At 37.2% G+C, this 26,313-nt stretch overlaps 2 protein-coding genes across 7 annotated transcripts; both read left to right on the top strand.

Moving 5' to 3' along the window:
* Positions 1–84: 84 nt before the first annotated feature.
* On the top strand, positions 85–7,359 carry LOC139933842 (cytochrome P450 2U1-like). Its single transcript, XM_071928066.1, has 6 exons — positions 85–571; positions 791–1,194; positions 4,590–4,829; positions 5,172–5,361; positions 5,898–6,035; positions 6,249–7,359. Exons 1-6 carry the CDS (start codon positions 223–225, stop codon positions 6,428–6,430), a joined length of 1,503 nt encoding a protein of 500 aa, XP_071784167.1. The 5' UTR covers positions 85–222; the 3' UTR covers positions 6,431–7,359.
* LOC139933841 (traB domain-containing protein-like) lies at positions 7,306–25,231 on the top strand. 6 transcript variants are annotated; one of them, XM_071928064.1, is made up of 10 exons: positions 7,306–8,621; positions 10,576–10,655; positions 11,401–11,472; positions 12,162–12,898; positions 15,493–15,633; positions 16,572–16,682; positions 17,230–17,369; positions 17,879–18,048; positions 19,146–19,254; positions 19,602–24,614. In XM_071928064.1, exons 3-10 carry the CDS (start codon positions 11,403–11,405, stop codon positions 19,726–19,728), a joined length of 1,605 nt encoding a protein of 534 aa, XP_071784165.1. In that variant the 5' UTR covers positions 7,306–8,621; positions 10,576–10,655; positions 11,401–11,402; the 3' UTR covers positions 19,729–24,614. The 6 variants fall into 6 exon arrangements, with proteins under 6 accessions (XP_071784165.1, XP_071784164.1, XP_071784166.1 ...); XM_071928063.1 differs by having other exon boundaries at positions 7,306–10,655; XM_071928065.1 differs by lacking the exon at positions 10,576–10,655 and having other exon boundaries at positions 7,509–8,621.
* Positions 25,232–26,313: the final 1,082 nt, after the last annotated feature.

Here is a 26,313-nt window from a genome sequence, read left to right as displayed (position 1 = left end):
GCAGCCAACCGGGGGGGGGGGAGGGGTATAGTTGCTGCTGTTCGATAGAGTTACTTGATTCAGTCACGGCCTTATACTGAAGCTTATAGCAGCAATGCAGTGAAATACCACGGCGATTTTTGCCAAATGCTCTTGACTTCTAAACGATTTTGTTTTTTTCGTTAGGCAAATTTGCAGAGGTAGTCATTTTGTTTACGATAGAAGGCTCGTATACACAACATAATGATGGCATTTACTGAGTTATTAGACTGGACCAGTTTACGGTCGATCATCATCTTTCTGGTAGTGTTTCTGCTTGGATTATACTGGATCCGTCGGCCTAGAAATTTGCCTCCGGGGCCCCTTGGTTTGCCCTTTGTCGGCAGCATGCTAGCTCTTCGCAATGCACCGGCTCATGTTGTGTTTACTGATTGGTCTAAGATCTATGGAGATGTCATCAGTGTTCGGATGGGTTTTAAGCTCTTTATTGTTTTGAATGATATTGGTTGCATCAAAAGAGCCCTGCATAATCAAGCCGATGTCTTCTCATACAGAATTCTCTCCAACACAGCCAAAATGACTGGAGTTAAAGGTAAGCCGAATTAGAAAATAATTTAATAAATAAATAAACACATAAATAAATGACACTTGTTGCTGCTAACCTGTAGAAAATAAATGGTTTCAACATATTTTTACAAAATTTTCTCATTTATTTACATTTCCAGTTCAACACTTATCATAGAGATATTTTTTATCAAACTAAGTCGATTTTCAACACCTTTTGGTTGTTATTTCCCTTTAATATAAACAGGCAGCTTTGTTTATGAAAACGGGGCCATTTGGAAGGAGCGTCGCCGGTTCGGGCTTGGAGCTCTCCGAAGCTTTGGCATGGGAAAGAGAAGTGCTGAGTGCTCCGTTAATGACGAATCTCGCTACCTCCTAGATTGCTTTGCTGCTCAAGAAGGAAAAGCATTTGATCCCACGGACCTAGTCCACAATGCTGTCTCAAACATCATTTGTAAGATCTGCTTCGGCTACAGATTTGACTACACGGATGAAAAGTTTGCACAGCTTCTTGCCAGGATAAGGAAACAGTTTGTCTTCACTGCAACTTGTTTGGGCAACTCCATACCTTGGTTGATCCACACACCGCTTTACTCGCATGCAAAAGAAAACATCAGGAGCCTCAAGAAATCTATAGATGAAATCATTCAGGTAATTCAACATATTACAAATGGGGCCTGGAAGTCGTAGGGGGCTACGCTATTCTTCTGTTTGTTTGAATGTACTATTTTCTCTCCTTTTTGTTTAATATTAATATGCCACACACAGAGAAAAGATTACACAACTTGTGTAAAATATTACCTGTTTTAGATGTAGTGGGCGAACACCATAACTATTAGGTAAAACTTTACCCAACAGGCGTTGGGTAATATCTTGCTTAATAGCTGTGTAAAAGTTTACATAAATATTGGGTAGTTTTCTTTACTGAATTGTTGGGTAAACCCACTCATGTAAAATATTACTTAATTTTGAAGTAAAGACTTTACCGCTTTACAATGTAAATAGTTGTGTAAAACTTTACATCAATATTGGGTAGTAAAAATATTACCTGTTTTAGATGTAGTGGGCGAACACCATAACTATTAGGTAAAACTTTACCCAACAGGCGTTGGGTAATATCTTGCTTAATAGCTGTGTAAAAGTTTACATAAATATTGGGTAGTTTTCTTTACTGAATTGCTGGGTATAAACCCACTCATGTAAAATAATTACTTAATTTTGAAGTAAATTATTTACCGATTTTTAATGTAAACTGTTTGCCTTTAAAACTGGTAATAATATACACAATGCTTGGGTTGAATACTAGCAAAGTGTTCTTTCATGGAGTTTAGGGCTGTAATAAATGGACACATCATAAATACTGAGACTTGGCGACCACAACATGAATTTCAAGATAACAACTTTTTAATAAAAATTTAATGGTAACAACATTAACAATCCAAAACATCACATGTGCAAAATGGGGTGTTCTGTATGTTTCATAATCAATCAACAATTTCAGTGAATTTAAAAAATAAAAAAAAAAATGTACCTAATTGGCAAGTTCGGAATAAATACTTCCAGGCTAAAACAGCTACTGTAAGGTTGTTCCATAAATCAACACTGTTACAACTATCACATCTCTTATGATTTTGATACTTATTTGCAAACAATACGTGCAAAAACTTCTTTAACTACAATGCTTCTGGAATGGTCAACATTAATTGGCAAGGTCAGAATAAATACTTCCAGGCTAACACAGCTTAAAGAAGAACTCCAAGGTCAAATTCAATTTTGGGTTTGAACAATTTGTATGGGGAATTGTTGGTTTAGCCTAATTGTCGCTAAGCAATTAAAACGGCGTTGAATTTGACATTTTCACAAATTTGACAAAACTGGAAGGGTATTGAATACAAATTTAAATTTGACCTTTGAGTTCCTCTTTAAACTGTAAGGTTGGTCCATAAATCCAAACTATCACAACTATCACATCTCTTATGATTTTGATACGTATTTGCAAACATTTTGTGCAGATGAATCATGAGATGAACAGTAAGCCCTGAACTCTCGAATAGTGCTGCTTTCACACTGCCTTTGAGTTCAAACACAACCAACTCAATGAACTCCCAAACGCCAGAACACTTCTCCTGGTAGCTCAAGTCGAAGACAAAGTGTGTTTTGAAACACACATCCAGTGCTTTCACAAGAGATGACTGTTCAAATGCATACTGTGCTCAAAAATTACGAACACTTGCTGTGGAGCCAGTGCAGACCCACCTAGTATCAGCATATATGGTTGCGATCTGGTGTCCCTGTTGATGTCTTTCAAATACTGGTCCAAACTTGTGTTTTCCTGCATAAAGGGGAATAATATTAAACACAATAGGTTAAATTTCAATGGGGGTGCAGTACAAATTGTATTACACGTGTATATTGTGTGTAATGAACTCAAAGTGTTGTACAATTAAACCAATTTTGCTGTAAAATAATGATTTAATCTGATTGTCTTAAGGATGGGGTACACACAATGTCACATTAAATCATTATTTGATATAAATAGTAGTTTAATTATCATATTACAACACTTTGAGATCAATAGAGACAATGTTCCAGTACTGCAATGTATGTGCAATACAAGTTGTACATGATGTACATGCACATAAATTTAAAAAAGTACAAATAAAAATTGAAATAAAATAAAATAAATAAACAAACACATAGGGGCCTAAAATTAAACAAATTAACAAAGTGTTCAAGGATGGATACTTGCAGTTCTGGAATAAGGTGATAGGATCCAAGGAGGAGAGATAATTTTGGTGCTGAATATTCAATCCCACATAACAGTAGACTACCTGAAAACTTTGATTTTTCTTGATCTTTATCTGATTTTTCTTTTTGTTCTTTTTCTTTCTTTCTTTTTGTGTGTGTGTGGGGGGGGGGGGGGGGGTGAGAGATTTCTTGAATAATTCCTTTAAAAGGTTAAAATAAACAAAGGGTAGATGTGTTTGTGCGATTCCCCTCTCCCAGAATTTGCATTTGAAGTCAATTGTATCATTTGTCAGTATCTTGTAAAGACAAAATGTTGAAAAGTTATTTGATTGTACTTCTGAACAAAAAGTTGGCCCAATCATTGGCCTGATGCACAGTGGCTGTATGCAGTGGTGGTGCTTTAACACAGTGGCGATGTACATGTGTACAATGATCTCCAACGATGCATGTGTGCACAATACGGGGACCATTGATCAGACCTACGTATGTATTTGTGATATTCAAGTCACTGTTCAAAAGTTTTGTCAGTCTAAATATGACGTTCAACTGTCCCTTTATCTGTGCTAACGAGTCGTGTATAGTCTATCACTACAGATAATAACATCAATACAGAAATCTGTTATAGTACTTACCTTCAAACGTCTCAACTAAATGAGGGAAGTTCCACTCAAGAAGTTTTTCCTTCATGAGATCCATTTGAATGTGTGTGTGGTTACACTGTGGTACTGCAGAGCGCGACCCCAGCAGACAAGTCACACGCTGCGTATTTTGCACAACACTTGAGTAAAACATTGTGGTTTACTAAACACCATGTAAACTTTTACAACCAGTTCAGTAAAATTTACATAATATGTGTTTAAAGTTGCTAAGTTATGTAAACTATTAGTTTTACTAACTTTTTGAGTAGTTTTTTATTTACACAAACATTTTGTTTAAATTTTTCATTAATTTTTACTTATGTTAAGTATTTTTTTACTTAACACATTTAACATAACTTTTTTTTACCATTCTTTTTCTGAGTGCATTGATTGTGAGGCCCTGTATTATTTTAGATCACAATTTTAAAGGCCCTACATGCTATTATTATTGAGTTTGTGTTGTATAGCTTCAAAATTTGAATGCGAAAGAATAGAATTAGCTGTTGCAAATAACTTAACGACCAAAAGGACCGATGGTATAAATGTTAAATGGCCTGACATTTTGACCATAGCAGAGTCTTTCTCGAAGGCTACAAATCAAAGTTTGAAGTTAGCGAATAGTTTTCATATAATGTTTGTACCCAATGATTTTGTTGTCAGGAACATCGAGAATCGTACGATAAGAATGACATCCGGGACATTATTGACATGCATTTTGCCGAGGTAGAAAAGCGGGAAAACAGCGGCAAAGATAACGATCTGTTCGGGAAAGACAACTTCAATGATGAAACCTTGGGGCGTGGTTTATACGATTTCTTCGTTGCTGGATCAGACACCTCTTCCAACTCTCTGCTATGGTTTTTGATGTACATGGCGCTCCACCAAGACATACAGAAGAAGGTCAGTGCTGTTGTCATTTGGGAAATCTGTCCCCGGGGATTCTGTCCCCACTATTATGGGAAAAAACAAAGATTATAGGAAATAATATTAACATGCGCTGAAGGAGGATGATTCAAAAGAGGGCGCTATCTGAAGTAGTTTGTACATAGTTCGCCTTATGGGGTACATTATCTCCTGCATGCCAGAGACCTTTTCGCAAATACCCATTGCGCCAGCGCTAACTACTTCTTTTTACTGTAATTTCTTAACTTTGATTGGCTGTATAATCTATTGTAATTGCCGAAGCCAGGATGGATAATTGGGTTTAATTGAATTAAACTGAATTTTATTGATCACCTGCAGGTTCAATCTGAGATTGATGACGTCATTGGAGGTAGCCGCCAGCCCTCATCATCCGACTGTCCCAACTTGCCTTATACAAATGCCGCCATTTTGGAAATTCAACGGATCCGGCCCGTCGGTCCGTTGGGCTTGCCTCGGCATACCAAAGACCAAACCACGCTGGATGGACATACGCTTCCAAAACATACATGTACGAAAATCTAGCAAGATTATAAAAGTTTTATTTAACTTGAATATTACGGAGTCTGGGAAGGGACAATCGGAAATAGCCTCGATGGGTTCTCACCTGCCTTTCTGATAGCCTTTAGCCAAGGCGCACACGGCACCTACAGATGTTACACACGACCCCAACACGCACTGCGCTCAGTGGTCTTTTTTCGTGCGTGACATTGTGGGGGTGCCGCCGCCGCCGCGTGCGCCTTGTCTAAAGGCTACCTTTCTGAGGATCTGGTTCCTATATAGACTGGAGCTTTGCATGTGGATTGGGTTATCAGTACCTCTTTGGGCCTGGGTTCCATACGAAGGTTTTAAATCTATACAAAGCACAGTTGAATTTTTGCTCCCTATGAACATCTGCAATAATTATATTTTGTAAGCAATTTTCCTATGGAGTGTTGCACTCTAACCTTATATGAATGCTTGTGGACAATGTTTTGTTCGTCCTCGATTACCAGTAGAAGTGCACCATGCTAAACCACGTGTTTTGTTATAATATTTAAAATGTAGGCGTGTTGATCAACGTTTGGGCAGTGCATCATGATCCTGCTACGTGGACGGAACCAGAGAAATACAACCCGAGTCGATTCCTTTCTGTTGATCGAAAAAGTGTCATTCATCATAATTCACTCATCCCATTTGGTACAGGTAAGATCACGTTGTTTTTTTTATTCTCGAGAAGTAAATACAATTCTGTGATTTAATACATGATCTGGTTTCAAGGAATTTCATATCACAACACACATTTGTATCAATCAAAATTGAACAATTTTGGCGGGAAAACGAAATTGGTTTGGTTTTAAACGCATGGATTAATCTATAGAGATAATCTGACCAAAACTTGTTTTGAACTTCCTGCAGGTCGCCGCTCTTGCTTGGGTGAGAACCTCGCTAAAATGGAAATGTTCCTCTTCTCCGTGAACATTCTCCAACAATTTACAGTCACGTTCCCTGAGGGTAAACCGACCCCCTCACAGGACGGAGTGGCAGGGCTGGTACTCTCTCCCGGTCCGTTTGAACTTTGTTTCACTAGGCGTTCGTAAATTGGGCAATGGTGTCCTCTTAGTGGGGATAAACGGGTGGGGGCTGGGGCAAAAGAACTAGTGGGGTCAAATCTAGTGTCACACATCAATAATGTTAGCTTAGCGTGGGGGAAACGTTAATTAGGTAAACTAAGTTTGTTGTAAAATATAGTAAGTGGTGTTCGAAACGTCAAAGCCATAACGAATACGCGGCAAGTTAACTTGTTGATGGGTTGGCCTACCTAATAATTATTTGCAGTCCAATAATAACCAAATATTAATTGTTGTGTACCGGTAGGCCAAGTTCATGATTTTATTGTTAAGTTCCGACCACCCAGTACAATCCTTTTTGTCTCTGTCAGTCCATGGTCAGTCAGAGGTCTGATTTTATTGTCAAAGTCATGAAATGTTTTGTGGTAAGAATTAATTAATTTTATACAAGCCTTTGCATGTACCAACAATTTTAGTAAGATCGGCCTGCAATTGCCGAGGCCTATATAAAATTATTAAAAATGCGAATAAATCTATATAACTTACAACTTTAACCAATGAGCAGGTTCTTCCCTGTGAGGGGCAAACACCACCAAGCCAAGTCTAAACCTGGTACATTGGCTAACGAAAATAGCAGTGAAAAAAACGGTCTTCGCGATGATAAGCGAACCTTCTCTGACAAGAGCTGACGGTGAAGTGGATCAGCTTTTGCTTTGCGCCCCTCGTTGTCGCTACGCCTCAGTGGTTTTCAAAAGAAAAGGCAAACAAAAACGTGCGTTTTCCTGGGCACCAAGAAAGCTTTATTTATTCTTTAAGGGAATTCACTACAAATGTTAATTCCGTCCACCATACAAATAAACTGACAAACCTGTAGAAGTTTGAGATCGATCGGCCATCTGGGTCACGAGAAAATAGTAAAAAAACGATTATAAATTGTGCATGACATGTATTTTTTTTTTTTTAAATAAAAACGCTCACTGAGCAGAAACTCCAAACGGGAAATTTGTTTTATTAACTTTCTCATCAAATATGAAGTTTCAGACAGAAATATTTCAAGGGATGTTTACTAATAATGATCGTCATCGTTTAGAACGCGCAAGTTTGATTTAAATCTGTGATCTTGGACGATGTTTTCCTTACCAATTCTGTATGTTCCTTTAATGCTGTGTGTAGTGTAGGATTAAAAAGTAATATAAATAAAATATATGTTACTATACAATCACACAGGTAACATATTGCGAAAATGTTTTCTCAAATTTGCAGGATGGTAAATAACAAGTATTTTGTAAATATTTCATTTGATTACAATGTGCACGGTGATGCATTGACCTAGTGGCTAGTTTTAAAAATAGGTTTTTGAGAAATGGTTTGTTGAAATGAGGGCTTTCTAACATTGAATAATCAATGTGTTTTAAAATGAAAAGGTTAGAGATTATTATGTTTAAGACATCATAAATACGATATAAAAAGTGTATAAACTAGTTATTGTAATTTAGGAGACATGTTGTCTTGTAGAGTTTTAGTCAAAAGATAAAGAGAATGTAGCGGTTTGGGTAAAGCTGGAGGTTACAGGGCTGGACTTTGCGATGGATAGGTTTATTGACTTACAATGTACATACATGTATACGTTGTTCGTTTATGCACTGCACGCAGTTGTTGCCGAACCGTATCGGGCTGGGGCACACTACGCCAACAGCCTTGAATCAAGGCTACTGACAGCGCGCTCTTTTGAATGACCCTCCTCCAGCACGTGTTCCCATTTGGGAACAGAAAAATATATGCGCGTGATTGGCTTATGGGCACGTCGGGCTTGAAAAATGAACTAGGACTATGATTAGGTTTGAGAGGTGTCCGTTTAGGAATGATACAAAAGTCTGGGTGTGTGTATCTTAAAACCTGGTATTGTTGGTATATTCTTTCCAGTGCGTTTTAACAATAGATAACCCTGTCTTGTGGGACCATGGTGGACAGAGGTTACTGAATATTCATGATCCTTAAGTTGTAACGCCATATTCCTTTTCTTTGTTGTGTCTGTTGACGTTGTTTTGACGCTCATTTGAACCATGTGACAAGGAGCCCGCGAACCGGTTTCAAAACCGTGTGCTTATACCGCAGATTGTGCAGCCAGTCCTAGTTACATTTTGCGAGAGATTTTAATATCAAAGAGTAATTTGACCGAGCTGGGGACATCTAATAGGCACACCACACCATCTTAGTGATTGTAAGTACACATATCTTCATTGTCCATGTTTTATGACTCCTGTTTTTGTGTAAAAATAATACATTTGTGTGTTGAAAAAGGAGGTGAACCTCGGACCGACCGTATTGCTAATAGGCATATAGAGTGACATGTGTATTATTGTTCCAATCTAAACTATATAGCGAGTCTGTCTAAATGGCAGTTTTGTAAAAAACGTATTTGTTTGTGTGTGGAAAGTAGCGGTGAATAACTCGCTATTTGTCATTGTTAACCTTGTCCAAATCAAACGAGAATTCAGTTTTAAAGAATAAAAAAGATTAACATTTTCAAGGGAAATATACCTTGGAAAAAGATGCAGTGAAAGTGTGAAAAATTTAATTTACTTTTGCGTTTTTGGGAAGACATTGACGCGTCTAAATTTCTTAACGTCTATTTGTCATCACCACAAGAAGTATATTCTCAAGACTTCTGGAGGGTGCTCGTTCTTTTGAAATAATGCAATAAACCAAAGTAAATGGTGTAGAATTTGTCAACTTTCTAATAGTACCATTTTGTAATAATTCACGTGAATAAAATGCGAGTTTTTGCCAAATTTTTCGAACACCTGAATTATGGATTATATGTACTAGATTTCTTTCCTAAAAATGCTTCGAAATGACATATTCGTAGATCGCTACAGTTCTTTGACAGGTAGACTCCAAACAAAGGCTTAGAATTTGCGTCATAACATACGGAGACGTAAACATAATTACTCGAATAAATTGATATTTGTTAAAATACTTGGTTAATATGTTTACAGCCTTTTGCAACACAAATACATATTATATCTTTATTGGCATTTGATTATATTGACATAAAATGCATGTTTTCAGTTGCCATGGTGATGGTTAATTATGCAGCACATGTCTTTTGAAACTAAATACAATTGCGAATGAACAAGAATATATATTCATGCTACATGTATTTTAATTTGTTTACCTTTTTCTAAACATATAAGTAGGCTTTATTATGTGAACAAGGCACAGTTTTTACCTATAGTTTCCCATTGGTAATGAATACAGAAATATATTATGTGAAACTAATTTTATTGGTTGATATGCTCTTAAAGTCAGGAGCAGTTTGCATGCCATTTTAATCAGTAAGAAATATACAACTGTTCACGTATTTATATCAACCGAATTCTTTTCCTTATAAGTAACTTCAATTTGTAAAGAATACTTGCAGTTCGCTGAGGCGTTTAGGGTGTGGCGCGGAGTTATCCTATAGTTGACGTGCTTTATATATTATGCTCTGTCAACGACTCTAATTACACAAAGCTCACAATGCCACATCTAATTACACAAAGCTCACAATGATGCCACATGTCAGCCCGACGTAAACCGGTAGCATCATTCCATTGAAGTTCCAGTAAATTGCAAAATGAGGAATTGCTTTACTTGATATTATTGTACAACTTCTTTAGCGTAATATCCCTTGTTTATTATTTAATATTGTACAACTTGTTTAGCGTAGTATCAATTGTTTATCATTTAATATTGTACAACTTGTTGAGCGTGCAGACTGTCATTGATTATCATTTAATATTGTACAAATTGTTGAGCGTGCAGACTTTCATTGCTTATCATTTAATATTGTAGGCCTACAACTTTGTTGAGCGTGCAGACTTTAATTGCTTATGTTTAATATTGTACAACTTGTTGAGCGTGCATACTTTCATTGCTTATTTTGATAAGTGTACATAATTTATTGAGCATGTGGACTTTACTTTTGTTCAACTAAAAATCGGCCCTTTTCTGCAGACTGCCAATTCAGATTTGGCGGTACAATTTAGTATTGTGTTAAAATGAACTACAAGTAGAGTCTATTTCTATGGTCTGTGAGATATTTCTGGTGAATCCTTAGGAACTAATCGATTATTTATCCACCAAAGAAATGTAGTGTTATTTAATAATGGTAACGTTACTTTAACTTTCAGCTGGTATATCCATTTTGATGTTTCGCAAAGTCTTACCCTCTAGCAGTAATGAGACAAACCGGTCCTTACAACTTGTTAAGGTACGAGTAATGTTCATTGTATTTTCTGTAAATAAATATTGTTTTTAACATAAAAAAATTATTCAGATATGAAGACATTAGCGCCACTGCCGGGATATGGGCCCGGGCCCACTCCCCTCAAGTATTTTTACATATTTATACGCATAGACTATTTTGGGAATTGTACATGACGTACAAAACATGCTCATTATGCTAATTGACCATGCGCCCGCCCCCCCCCCCCCTCCTCCCAAATTAATTTATTTGTCTTCTAGGTTGCACAAGGGCGCCCTCCCCGGTCAATTTGATCATGCACATGCAACTAAACATCTGACCTCTGACATTGTCTGAATGTCGCAATGGATGTTGTGTGGACATTTTGGTAAAATCAGCTTTCAGGTAACTGGCTACGACGAAAGCAAGTAAACAGTATGTGCAATTCTGAACATGTTTTGAGAGGGAAAATATCTAAGTCACATTGATCAGAAAACATTTGCTCGAGACTTCCTACTGTTAACAACAGTGCGCCGTGGTGCGTGCCGTTTCGCCCCGTACACATCGTTGCGTGAGTGGGTGTGTGACTGTGCATCTTGGCTGAAAAACCGTATGGAAGTTTGACAGCATGTAAAGAGTGCCATATTGTGATTGTACATTCTCATTCGGTGAGCATATTGAAAGCATTTTGAATCGATACGACGAGTAGGCCCCTATCCTACGGAGCTCACTACAATCCCGTCTTTTGACGTTTTGTTGATTGTCATGGCAGATATGGCAGCTGATGGTGATGCTGATGCTGCTCACTTTCAAGAAGACAACAAGGGACTTGAAAAAGATGAAGGTAACTTGTTATTCAATAACTTATTCATTGTGTGTAGTTTGTATCAAGTTTAGGAAGAACATACTCAAGTATAAATACAATTATTAAGAGAGAGAATTTACACTAATTTGATTTATGACTGAATTGATTTTCAGAATGGATGATTTGATAGGCCTACAACTTTTTTGTTCTCCTTTTTTTGGGGTGGGGGGCCGGGTTGGGGGGGGGGGAATGTAGACCCATTTATAGTACTGTGGCGCTGTACTCCTTTTTTTCTGAAATTTGTCATTACGGTGCGTAGTGTAGTACGACCTATAATGACAAATTTTAGCTTTTAAAACTTGCATCACATTACACACAACACTGGGGGTGCTGTACTCCTTTTTTTACATTTTATATTTGTCATCGGTCGTGTCAACACATCTACGCCAAATTTCATTGCTCTGCTTACCGCCAAAGTATGCGCTTTTGATCACATGTCCCTGTTAACTGTGCAACCACCTAGTATGAAACATGAGCAAAGTGGAGTGCACACGCGCACAAGCAAAACTTCCCTGCTTCCCGTACATTTGAAGTCAGTGCAGAACTTCCTGCTTATTAAAATATAAGCTCTGATTCTTTGCTTAGTAAACCACAGCCATGAAATTGGTCTTTGATAAAAAATGGTAGCTCTTGCGTAAATGCAGATATTTTGAACTCATCATCAACAGGTCCAGTCTTGACAAACGGATCATCACACACGCCACTGATTCCACAATACCAAGGTGTTGACACTAGCTTTGCAGCTGATGACGGTGAGGAGACAACAGAAAGACCAGATGAAGAAAACGATAATAACGATGACAGTCTGGATTACAGTGATGGGGATGATGGAAACACTGAAGGAAACTATGATGTCAACAGTGACAAAAACAGTGGCGGAGACAGCTTGAGTGAATCTGGAAGTTACTCACCAAACGCCGACAAGCTTGATGAAGAAGACGATTCCCTTCTAGAGCAAGGTACATACAGAACGCGCCCCGTTGTAGATGAACCTGATTTCATAGAGGTGGGTCATATTGATGAGGGGAATCTTGAGGAAGATGACCTTGACCAAGTCCAGGGTGATCCCAATCAGGTTATGGACGACCCGATCGACCACGCCGTGCATGACATGTGCGATGATAGTGAGAGTGATCTAGGAAGCTACCATATCAACTCTGACAATGATCAGGTTGACGGGGACGCTGATAGTGAACTCAGCGATGCTGAGTATGACATGAGTAGTGGTGTGGACTCGGATGAGGCTGATAATACTGTGGAGCTATTGAGAGTTAAGTATAACACCAGGCAAGATAATCCTATACTCCCAGATACTGTGAGCGTGCTGGAAGTACAGGGTGGTGGCAAGGTGTATTTAGTCGGCACGGCACACTTCAGCGAGAAAAGCCAACAAGATGTTGCTGAGGTAATGCTTGAACCCCGGTCCATACTTCCTGCGAATGCAAAGCGATATTTGACATCACAGGGCTGCCCTTGCAGCAAATGTTTTACAGGAGTTGAGCACAAATCAATTGATGCGAAGTATTATTTGCAAATTTGCGATGTCAAAGTTTGAATCGCATTTGCAGGAAGTATAAACCGGGCTTTGATACATTTACACAAATAATTAGTGATCAACTTAAATGAAATTAACATTATTGTTCTTCTATTTTAGGTAAATGAGTTTGACAGATCACATACATAGATAATTCAGTTGTGCTTTCATGGCAGCTCTTTGAAATTGGGCCCAGTCTCAAGCTTGAGAAGGGCAGAATGAATCAAAATCATACTACTGGACTTGATCCAAATAAAACAATTTATTTATTTATTTGTTGTATTTATTTATTTCCAGGCAAACAGTACAAACAAAGAATAGGCAATAAAAATATAACTACACAGTGAACAAGCCTGCGGAGAACCAAAAAGCGAAAATAATCACTATTTAAAGTAGATACAGACAATAAAAATAACAAAGGCACAAAAGGGTACAAGGACAAAAACGTCATAAAAAATTGGAAAATAGCACATCAATTGAGAATGCATGGCAAAAAAATTAAACAAACTACATCCAGTGTGTTTTACTCTAAATTATCTGTTACAATCAATGCCCAATTTCATATTTTGCTGCTCATTCTGTGCTTTGAGCACAAAATGCTGTAGTAAGCAGCACCATGAAATTGGACCCAGACTGCTGAAATAGAGCTCCACCTTTAAAGACACTGGACACCTTTGGTAATTGTCAAAGACCAGTCTTTTCACTAGATGTAACTCAACTAGCCTAAAATAACAAACCTGTGAAAATTTGAGCTCAACTGGTCGTTGAAGTTGCGAGAAAATAATGCGGGAAAAAACACCCTTGTCCTACAAATTGTGTGTTTTCAGATGCTTGATTGAGGTCTCAAGTTGAATTCAAATGTTTTAGTGAGAAAAATACTATTTTCTCAAAAACTACATTACTTAAACAACCAATAAAGGATGATCTCAATATTTTAACTATTACCTTTTTATGGCCAAATAGACATTTTGGACACCAGTTAATAACCATTTTACTCTCAAAATTTGCATTAGTAATAAATAGCTTGAGTCAAAAATGCACCTGGCCGCACGGCTTTTTCAGCTGAGAGTCAAAAATGGCTTATCTATTATAATGACCCCTTGACGCCAATGACGATTTTCCCCTAATTACCACAGTTCTCCAGCTTTGGCAAACTGAGGACGCTATTTTGCACATCAAATAGCGACCACTGACGTCACAATTCCTGTGTCGCGCGGGTTTGTTTGACCCCCTGTTTTTCAGAAATTGGCTTGGTGCATTCTTGAGAAAAACCCATTTTTACCATGTTTTAACGTGAGGTGAGAGACTCGCTATATTTGTTTAATGTTCCCTATGGACTGCAGCTATTAGAAAATTGTAATATCAATATTTAAGATCATCCTTTATTGGCTGTTTAAGAGGTAGCCCCTCACAATGTTTATACTACAACAGCTCTCCGTTGTTCGTTATCAAGTAGGTTGATATATGCTAACAACTATTTTGAGTATAAATTACAAATAGTGCCCAGTGCCTTTAAACACCGTATAATATGTCTTCCAGGTAAAATACTTTACAGTAGTTGTGTGGCTGCTGCAATACAACTACGATCAGCTGCAAACGAGTCATTGACGAATCACTCATAATTGTGGCCAGACTCTTTCTTTTGTTAAGTCTCTAAGGATGAATGGGATGTAACACTTAGTAGGTTATGAGCTACTAGTCATACATGTATCCAGGGTTGTTAGACTTGTGTAAGTCTCTCCCATTGTAATGAATAAGATCTTAATCCAGCATGCTAAAGTTATTGTCACTTGCCACAATTCCTTCATGAACATTAAAGGCACTGGACACTATTGGTAGTTACTCAAAATAATTGTTAGCATAAAAACTTGGTAACAAGCAATGGAGAGCTGTTGATAGTACAAAACATTGTGAGAAACGGCTCCCTCTGAAGAAACGTAGTATTCGAGAAAGAAGTAATTTTCCACTTAAATATTTGAATTTGCTTTTTGAGACCTCAGAATAAGATTTGAGGTCTCCAAATCAAGCATCTGAAAACACACAACTTTGTGTGACAAGGGTGTTTTTTCTTCCATTATTATCTTGCAACTACGACAACCAATTGAGCTCAAATTTTCACAGGTTAGTTATTTTATGATGTTGAGATACACCAAGTCAGGAGACTGGTCTTTGACAATTACCAAAGTTATCTATGGTTGTAAAAACAATGTTTCTGGTAATAAAACCAAGTAGGTAGTACTGTGGTCAGACCAGTGTAGCTGCGTCCTTCAAAATTCAGCTTATCAGCTGTAAGGATGGATTTAACCTCTGCAATAATTAATAAAATGTTATTAATAACATGTGCTGAAGGTGTTAATGTGTTTCACGGAACAGTGATATTAAATTGTCATCTAAAGTAATATAATTTTTTTTAACTTAATGTCTCGGCTATAATACAACTAATAATGTCCTTTTTTATTTTCTAGATAATACAAGCTGTCCAACCTGATGTTGTGATGGTGGAGCTGTGTAAAGGACGTCTTAGTATCTTACAACTGGATGAGGAAACATTACTTGAAGAAGCTAAAGATCTGAACATAGAGAAACTCCGGATTTCCATCAAGCAGGTATTAATAGGAAGACTCGTTGAGACTTATGTCTGCATAGTGGAAATCTTATGTGGTTGTCTTATGAACACTTATGTAGTTTTGGAGATTGAACAAAGAATTGACTTGAGTGGGATTCGAACCAATGACCTCCAGATTAATGTGCAGGCGCTCTACCTACTAAGCTATCTAGCCCTATGTTGGCGGTGACCCTATTTTGGCGGTGACCCTATTTTGGCGTTGCCAGTCCGAAGCCATACAACTGTTAGACAGGTTGTATCATAATTTGGGTGTGATCCCGGGCTACACGGCAGTTAACAGTATGGCTTCTGACTGGCACCCCGATCAAAGATATTGACAATAGGGACACCGCCAACATAGGGCTAGATAGCTCAGTTGGTAGAGCGCCGGCATGTTAATCTGGAGGTCGATTGTTCAAATCCCACTCTAGTCAATTCTTTGTTCAACCCCCAAATCTTAATAATTTTCCCAGTCAGTTTCCCTTGTGGTTTATATTGAACAATGACACAACACTTACATGATAGTCACAGACAATTCATGTTTTGTATGATCAACCATATAAATGCTGATTCTTCACAGGTCAGCAGAGCCTCTGGTCATTGCTTTGGTGCCCATGAAATATTCCAACAGAAATGTACGATTTCAACAGAGAGGTGCCCTTTACCAAGGATAAAAGGCCTTGGTGCTGATGCCCTTCACATACAAAGCAACAGGCCTGTGTTACTGATCTGGGCACAATTTTTATAAATCTTGTAGGCATAAATCTTGCTTTTAAAACAGAAACTGGTTTTCAGCCAAAATTCCAGTAAGTTTACAGTGTTGTAGCTGGTGCCTCATTTGTTACAACATTATGACACTGGAGCCTGTTGAGTATGGAGTTCTTGTTCTTAATGCTTATTGGATTCTATAACTGATTGTGTTTTTCTTGCTTATATTAGCATGGGGTCATCGGTGGTGTAATGCAGGTTTTATTGCTACACATGTCGGCTCATCTCACTAAGGAGCTAGGTATGGCACCTGGGGGAGAGTTCAGAAGGGCTTTCAAAGAGGTAGGAAACAAGATGCAGGAATATCGCAAAGATCTTAAGTTGCTTTAGCCTGGATTTTAAAAAAATGTGGCCCTGGGGACTTGCTATTTCCATTGGTGTAGAGGGTAAACATTTGTTTAAGCACAAGCATTATTCACAGGTTAATTCACATAAAAAAAAGGCAGCCATCTTGTGTGTTCATCATTGACTTGTATTGTTTTATGTCATTCATTTTCATACAAGAAGCACCAAAAGGTTAGCATGCATCTTCGTGTGCTTACAGTTTGTTAGAAGCTGTATGAAATGTAAATTGTACAGTAAGCACAATATTTGAAAATAAATAATTTAGTGTAGTCACTTCTGTATGTTCCTCTTGATATTATGAGCTATTACATGTATTTAAAAAAAATAACATGTATGCTTTTGGAAATTGAGTTAAGTTATTGGATATTGACCAACTCGGACATAGGAAGTTACATTCCGACACAAAAAAGGACATATTATTTTACAAGAATACATATGCTGTCTTGAAAATGACTATTTGATTTTTGGATATTGACCAACTCAGGCACAGAAAGTTCCAGGCTGCAAAGTTCATCTTGGTGATAGACCCATTCAGATAACCCTGAACAGAGCAATGGGTGCATTGACAAGCTTCCAGAAGCTACGCTTAGCTTGGTGTCTTCTCACAAGTAAAGACCCAATCACGTAAGTAGTCAACTTCTTGTAGTAGACTTTCATCATGGAGCAGCCATCTTGTTTGTATTTCCATTCAAACCAATGACGACCCAGGCTTAGAGAGTCAGATGATGGGAAATCTCTAACCGTCATATTACTCAATAAAGCAAGCATCAAAGCCCTAGTAAGATCTCATTGGCGTTCCATCGTGCGAACCACGAAGCGTCAGTAATGATGCGAGCATGAAGAAGAAGATTTCCAGTACCTTCTGTCACTCTTTGTATGGCTGAAACTAAGCACAACGTTGAAGGTACATGCCTTTGAATGCTACACAATAGAATGTCTAGGACTCAATTTCATTGAGCTGCTTAAGCACAAAAAGTAGCTTAGCACAACAACATTATGCTTACCAAAATACAGTAAACAGCCAAACTGCCATGTCACATGTTCAATTTGTGACTGGTATCCAGGAGCCAATTTCTTAAAGCTAATACAACAGTAAACACTTGTGTAAATCTTGTGTATTTATTTCCTGACAGTCCTGAAGATGTGGAACGCTTCAAGCAGAAAGATCTCTTGATGGAACTACTTGAGGAGATGATGGGGGAGTTCCCCGCCTTGAGTCGGGTCTTTGTGTCAGAGAGAGACGTCTTCTTAGCCAACTCACTCAGGGTGTGTTCCCAACCTATGTCACATCCTATGTATGGGGGTAAGTCTCATAATCAGTATAGCCTGGTTCATACTTCCTGCAAATGCAAACGCTATACAAATTTTGACCTAACAAATTTGCGATGAATAATTCAGAAGAGTTGAGCTGTGTTTAACTCCTGCGAAATATTGGCACGAATACAAACAAAGCTGTGACGTCAAGTGTGTACTGGGCTTTACTTGAAGTTCATCTTTTAGCATTCAGTGCGCATACAACATCTCAACTGAAGTTTTTCGCTTTGCAGACAAAATCGTTTCCAAGTGAAAAAAAAGGTGGTATGGATCTCTTGTAAATCTTGTTTGTACAACCGCAAGCTCCAGTACCCTTTGTTCCTGTATGTATGGGGGAGATGAAGCTTAGAACAGGTGCATGCATATAAAACATATCAAAACATGTCAAAACATATCTTTGCATTTTTTTCATTTGCTTATTATTAATGGATTAAATAATTGTATTTATATTTCCATTTTTATGTTTTGTGTATATATCTGGGTCTGTTGTTTCTAATGTTTTTAAAAACTTGTATCTAGTTTTGTGTGCATTGTTGAATCTTTTTAGTCACTAAACACATTTTACATTTGCTAATTGCTCATGATTCAATGTATATTGATGTATTAATTTCTTGTATTTTTAATATTTCCATTTTGTGGGTTTAGACCCTGTATGTCTATATCTAGGTCTGTTGTTTCTAATCTTTTAAATTTGTATCTACTTGTGTTTGCATTGTTGAATCTTTTTTATGTTGATTATTTTTTGGTTTAATAGTATTTAGCCTATATTATATAGTATTTGTTTTGGCTTTTATTTGTTATTGTTAGGCCCATTGAGGAATTTTTGATTCATAATACGCCTTATAAATGCTGTTTACTATTATTATTATTATTATATAATACACACTACACAATAATATCATAATATATCAAAGTCTTATACAGCGCACGTATACCAAACAAAGTACTCAAGGCACTTAGTGTTACATTCATACAGAAAGATCGGTAATTGAAATTATGAATTCTGCAAAATTATTTTTGTGCATTTTGTTGTGCCTGTAAGCTTTAAAAGTAAACATGTTTTTATTATGGTGGTTGTATTTTCAGGTATAGTGAATCCAGTCGTAGTTGGTGTTGTAGGCATTGGTCATATGCCAGGCATTACAGAGCAGTGGAATAAAGCTGCAACGTTAGAAGAAATCAAAGAACTTATGCGGTAAGATTGTGAATGAAGATGTGTGTAACATAGTTTACCTGTAGACGTTTCAGCTACATTATCATCAAGTTTTTGATGAAAAAAAAGTGAAAATCACAGAGCAATGTTTTCAGGAGAGTTCCCTAAATCTGTTTTCACTAAATTCTCAAATCTACAACATTCAGCAAGTAATATTTCAAATGATGCTTTCTACCTTCATTATCTTTAAGCTGTGTAAGTTGAAAGTTCCCTGTGAATGTGTGGATGTTTCTGTTTTGTGACGTACAAAAAGTAGCCAAACCTTTTCACACCCTTCTATCAAAGAAGAAGAACGCATAACTTGACCAATGTATTCCTTATTCCCCCAGTGTTCCTCCACCGTCTTTGTCAGGGCGTGTGCTACGCTGGAGTTTGAGAGCTTCATTGATCGGGGTTCTGGCTTGGGGATGCTACAAGTGCATCAGATGGAGTGGTGTTACAGACGGTCTGTTGTAGTCAAGAATGCCATCAACGTAACCAGGGACCAACTCCATAAAGCCCGTAAGCATAAACACTTACTTAACTTGAAAAACTTTTACTTAGCAATAATGGGTTACCAACCAGAGTACCATTCAGTCACCATTACTGTGACTTGTATACTGGTAATTTTTGGCTTAGCTAAGAAATTTGCTAAGCAGAATTTTCTTCTGCTTACCAGCTTTATGAAATTGGGCCCTAATGTGTCCAGAATGTATGAAATTACACTAAAGAGAACCTGACATTGTTGGGTATGAAATCCATCAAGATAACCTTTAAAGATGTAAGGTTCTTTTTTTTGCTGGTTATAGGCCCAAAAATGGTAAACTTTCAATAGCTATTTTTAAAGATTCAGGAAAGTTATCTATGCGTTTAATATGGTGTTGCACAAATTAATTTGCCAATGGTAAAGGTGGTGGTTAATTAACAACTTCTTCTCAGCAACTAAAAATTAATTATTGCACAATCCCGACACTGTCTCACATCCATCAGCCCTGTACATACAGTTCTGCATGTTACACCGTGGCACAATAACAATAGTTTTTGTAGGTTTTCACTTTGTCAAAAGTTGTTCAGAGATTAAAAATTAATAAACTTATTTCGACCAAAATCTGGCCTGCAACTTTAATCAAGGTGTCTTAAAGGCACTGGACACCTTTGGTAATTTTCAAAGACCAGTCTTCTCACTTTGCTTACCTCAGCATATGCATAAAGTAACAAACCTGTGAAAATTTAAACTCAATTGGTTGTCGAACTTGCGAGAGAATACTGGAAGAAAAAACACCCTTGTCGCACAAAGTTGTGTGCTTTCAGATGCTTGATTTCGAGACTTCAGCTGAGTTCTCAAATTCAGTTTTAATATTTCAGCAAGAAACTATTTCTCGCTCAATAACTACATTACTTCAGAAGGAGCCGTTTCACAAAATGTTATACACTATCAACAGGTCTCCTTTGCTCATTACCAAGTAAGGTTGTATGCTAACAATTATTTTGAGTAATTACCAACAGTGTCCAGTGCCTTTTAGCAAGATGTGACAAGAGTGTATGTAAATAATATTAGAGAATTGCTTTTCTTGAATGATTTTTGGCTGTCAGAATATCAATCGAGAACTGATTTTCAAACTCTATTTTTGACACATTATATCTGTATCAATGATCAAAGCCACAGAGTGCAGGTGCAATCTTTTCCTCTTGTATTTACTTCACTTTATGAATTATAACTTGTTATTTATGGGTTGATATCTCTTGTCTGTAGCAAATCTTTTGAGCGATGAGAAGTAGTGAAATCTTTGGGCGTGCAGCAATGACTTGGCTTTGAGTGATGAGAAGCAGTGAAATCTTTGGGCGTGCAGTAATGACTTGGCTTTGAGCGATGAGAAGTAGTGAAATCTTTGGGTGTGCAGCAATGACTTGGCTTTGAGCGATGAGAAGTTGTAAAATCTTTGGGCGTGCAGCAATGACTTGGCTTTGAGCTACGAGAAGTAGTAAAAACTTTGGGCGTGCAGCAATGACTTGGCTTTGAGCTACGAGAAATGGTGAAATTTGGGCGTGCAGTAATGACTTGGCTTTTAGCGATGAGAAGTAGTGAAATTTGGGTGGCAGCAACGACTTGGCTTTGAGCGATGAGAATTAGTGAAATTTGGGCGTGCAGCAATGACTTTGCTTTGAGCGGTAAAAAGTAGTGAAATCTTTGGGCGTGAAGCAATGACTTGGCTATAGAGTACGATAGTTTGGTGATAATACTTTTACCGGTTGAGTACCTCATTGATATAGCACTGGCACATAGAACCTGAGGTAGCAGGTTCAAATCCTATTCTATTGAATGTGTCTTTAATATACAACCCAAAATTTATTCAACCTCAAATCTCAGAAACAATACATGCATGAATTGTTCCTCAGATTAAAATGTTATTGTGTGAAACAGTATCCAAACCATATTTTTTGAAAGGGAATCCTTTCTCAAAATAATGTTACTATCATAGTTGCAGCTTCTCACAAAGTTAGTTTTTTCCCCGGTATTTTGCAATCTTTGATCCTCCCTTTAGATAAGGGAATAAATATGTGCTTGGCCGGTTTAATTGCGGTTGCAGTCTGGATGTGATAATTACCCAAGCCGGAGGCGAGGGTAATTATCAAGGACATTTTTTGGTCCAAAAGTTTTTAAAAACGCAAAAACTATAATTGTTCAATGATTCCTTTCAACAAAACACCCCTCCAGCTATAAAATAGTTAAGGCCCTCTGGTAAAAACTCCTAATAAGGAGATTGGCGTGCGTGTCACGCGTATCGCGTGATGTGGCACAACTGTTCCAGCGTTGCTCTCGACCAATAGATTCAATAAGCACAAATGCCAGCTCGCGTGTCACGCCCATGTTTAAACACTTCTAGCTGTGGTTATATCATCCGTTTAAACACCCCCATGTGATGCCCTCTCAACCAATCAAAATGGAGAACAGTCCCAGGTATTTATGAAGAAGTGTTAGTTAACCAGTATGCACTTTATTTCATAGTATTATTAATATTAATGGTTTATTTATTCAACAACATTTAAAAAAGACACTGGCAGTAAAAACAAACTGATTTGTGGTCTTAAATTACAATTTGTCAGTTAATACAATAAAAAAAATTGTGACATGTAATACGATTAAACACATCAAAAGACCAAGAATTGCACAAGAAACATAAAAATCACAAAACAGTCCCTTACCAGATCTGGAAACATTACTAATGGACAACAGTTAAAGAAGTTAAAACAAAATAAACAAACAATTGAATGAGGATATAATAAGCCGACATTTACAGTGGTTGACCTCCTGACAAGGGGAATAAAACAAGCTATTGTTTGTTGATGAGGTTAACCACATATGGAATAGTGCTTGTCTTGTAGCGGTTGGTGCGGCATCTGATAGCGGACAAATGGTCTGAATTTCTTAAGTTATTATTCCTCCAACCACTGTGAATGTTGGAGTTCAGCAAAGCATTCCCCAAATTAAGGCTGAGCTTTTCAAGCCTGGCAAAGATAGGTGGAATTTAAAGTGTCTGGGTGTTCCAGAATGCCTAACAGTTAGTTTATTGACTTGTAAATCATTTGGGTTTGAAAGAGACTTTGTATTTGGAATTATTTCAGATAATTAATGTGATTCACTCATTTTCCAAAAGGTATACTTTTGAAAGTTTAACAAGTTCCTAACTTCACCTTATTTTAAATGAGATGACATTTGATGTTTTGTAATTTTTGCCGTAGAAGTATACAATTGTGTGCAAACTGTTTTAACCTGTGATTAATGTTTTCACCATTTTTCTAATATCCCTTTCCATTGGCAGATGGTTGTATCACAAAACAGAATTCCATCTTGGAGCCCTTCTCTCTAAAGCTTGGTTCATACTTTCTACAAATGCGAATGTGATACGAATGTTGACGTCACAGTTATTCGTTGTGAGTTATTCGTTGTGAGTTAGTGACGTCAAAATTCATATCGCATTCGTATGAAGTAAGAACCGGCCCTTAAAGGGAAGGTACACGTTTGGTAATTACTCAAAACAAATATTAACTTAACAACTAACTTAGTAACGAGCATTGGAGAGCTCTTGATAGTATACAACATTGTGAGAAACGGCTCCCTCGGAAGTAGCATAAATTTTGAGAAAAAGGTAATTTCTCACTGGTTTTGAGAAAGAGGTAATTTCTCACTAAAATAGTAAAAGACTTCTAGCCAGAAGTCTTTTATTCCTATCGGAAAGCACACAAATTCGTCCAACAAGGGTGTGTTTTCATTCATCATTTTCTCGCAACTTCAATGACCAATTGAGCCCAAATTTTCACAGGCTTGTTATTTTCTGGTTATGATGGGCTACACCAAGTGAGAAGACTGGTCTTTGACAAAACGTGTATGTGCAGAAACCTTCTTTGAATTGTATCCGCATATATCAGTTAATTATTTGAATGAAAACTTCTTTACTCTATAGCATTTTAATTTAAGCCATTTGCGTTTTAGAGCTGAATAATGTCTGGTACAATGTTTTTGCTTAGTCACAAGGTACCTCTTAAACTTGAATACCTCGGACTGTAGCGACAGTTGCTATGTCAAATGGTTCAGGGCAAGCTTTTGTTTAACAACCGAGAGATTCAAACTTAAGTGGTAAGCTTTGATGTCGCAAGTCATTGTACCAGACATTATTTGTATGGGACTAAATGGCTTATGGTTTGGAGATTTGCATTTATTTAAGGCGGTGCTAATCCTTTTAAGTAAGTGTACATTTTAGTGCAGTCAAAATTATTTAAGTTGATTAACTTTTATGATGGCCAACCACTTTATTGCCAAAATGAATTTTGTCCTGGATTATTTCTCGTCTGTATATTAATCGTTCAAAATTATTTTACTTATTCATTTCCACATGGGAAATTACCACAAGTTCATAATCTTAGAAGTACATGTAATAATAATCAACTAGTTATAGTGTTTGTTGCAAAACACACACAGGGGTTTTGGGTATAACAAAATAAACGATTACAAAAAAAAGAGTATGCACTTTGTTGACTTTGTTGAAGTGTCGCAGCTTCTAAAATGGTGTAACAATTATTCTTAGGTGAAAATATATGTCATGTTAAAGAAACCCATATATTTGTTAATGAAATGATTAAACAACAATTCATTACTACTCGTTATATTAAAATTGCAAGCAGCTTTAATACCTCTGCTGATTTTATGTAGAATATGTAAATTTTACCTCAATTTGTTTTGTTTTTGAACTAGCGATTTCCTCATGATTGTGTACAAAAAAATTAAGGGTTGACCCTATATGGTTTCATGAATTTCATAAACCAACTTTACTGATGTCAGTATTGAGTAAGGGTGCATAGACACGTAGAAATAGGTGCAGAATGGTGCAGAGTTTAAACCAAAGGTTAGAACCTTGGAATTCCCCATTTTCTGAGACGCTATCAGAAAAAAAGAACTTGGAGCCCCCCCCCCCCTTGACTTAGGTATGTTTGTTAGTCTATGCCTGCTTTTTATTGTTTAAAAAAACAAAACAACAAACAACCAGGGTCGATGGGATTTAAAACTGCGTCATTTTAGATAAAAAATATTACGTTAATTATCTCCCAAATTTCACTTGTTGCAACAACCATCAACAACCAACGCGGAATGCAACTCTGGCGCGCTCATTCGTCAAAACCAAGGGGTGTGTTGTGGGTGTGGCGTGGGCGTGCCCGTTCGCGCTCGGATAGTAGCGCCCTCTTGTGAGGAATATTAGACTTCCTGCTGCACGCACATGTGGTAGACGAGTAGTAGGCCTACGTAGTAATGTGTCAAATTTGACTTGGGAAAATGGTGTTGTTTGCATGCAGAGTGAGGGTTCAAGAAGTATCTTGTGCGTATTGTGCGCAATGTAGATGTCTCCAAGACACGAAGTACGTTGGTTATTCAACGGTAAGTGTTATAAAATGTGTTGTTTTTAATAGTTTTTTTTAATCCTCCATGACCATGAAACACGTAGTAAAAACCATAAATGATTCAGCGCACGCGCAGAGATGATACATCCCGCTCAACTTTGAACCTGAAAATCTTTGCTGTCAACAATCACCGTTTGCTCCACATAGATTATAAATAGACCCAGTATAAATTATTATGTTTGAAAATTGTCAATGTAGTTGAATGTTTGTTCAATTATTATTATTATAGCAGTTCAAGTCGCGTACGAAAGGGCGATACTCGTCTTTCTTGGCAACTAAATATAAAATAACAAACTAACTATATAAATCAAAATTGAGGGCGCCGAAGACATCTTTGACCTAATTTTCAATGCATCCGAAATAATAACTTTGATAACGTTCTGTATCACTCCACCACGTTTTCACTCTCTTGTATTAAAAAAAAAATCGTCTACCCAACCTTTTTACAATGACACTTTCACTTCATTGTGTGTTGAAATTATAAAAGATTTGGTTTTCCCTTGCGAGAGATCGCCCTTTATTTACAGAGCTAATGCATGTACGACATTATAAATTTTAACTATTATTAATTATTATTATTAAGACATTGCCATTGGAGCGGTGACATACTTTTTTATTACTTTCATTGGAGCGGCGACATACGTTTGTTACTTTCATTGGTTGGCTTTTTATTGAATAATCGGAAGCTAGTTCGCCGCGCAAAATAAATGAAAATATTCATTCAAATAATAATGTAATTTAACAAATTTAATTGCTTTTTGTCCTAAGACTTATATGGCTACTAAAATTAGAATCAGGAGAAATCACAAGGCATGACAGTGATATACCCCCCCCCCCCACCCCCTTGAAGCACAAACACTTGTTAAAGGGAAGGTACCCCTTTGGTAATTACTCAAAACAAATATTAACTTAAAAACTGACTTTGGTAATGAGCATTGGAGAGCTGTTGATAGTATTAAACATTGTGGGAAATGTGTCCCTCCCAAGTAACATAGTTTTTGAGAAAGGTAATTTTCCACTAAAATAATAAAAGACTTCTCTAGCCAGAAGTCTTTTATTCTTATCTGAAAGCACACAAGTTTATCCAACAAGGGTGTTTTTTCTTTTTTT

The sequence above is a fragment of the Asterias amurensis genome, chromosome 2 (assembly GCF_032118995.1).
Source record: "Asterias amurensis chromosome 2, ASM3211899v1".
Lineage (NCBI taxonomy): Eukaryota > Metazoa > Echinodermata > Asteroidea > Forcipulatida > Asteriidae > Asterias > Asterias amurensis.
This window is presented reverse-complemented; position numbering and strand designations above follow the sequence as displayed.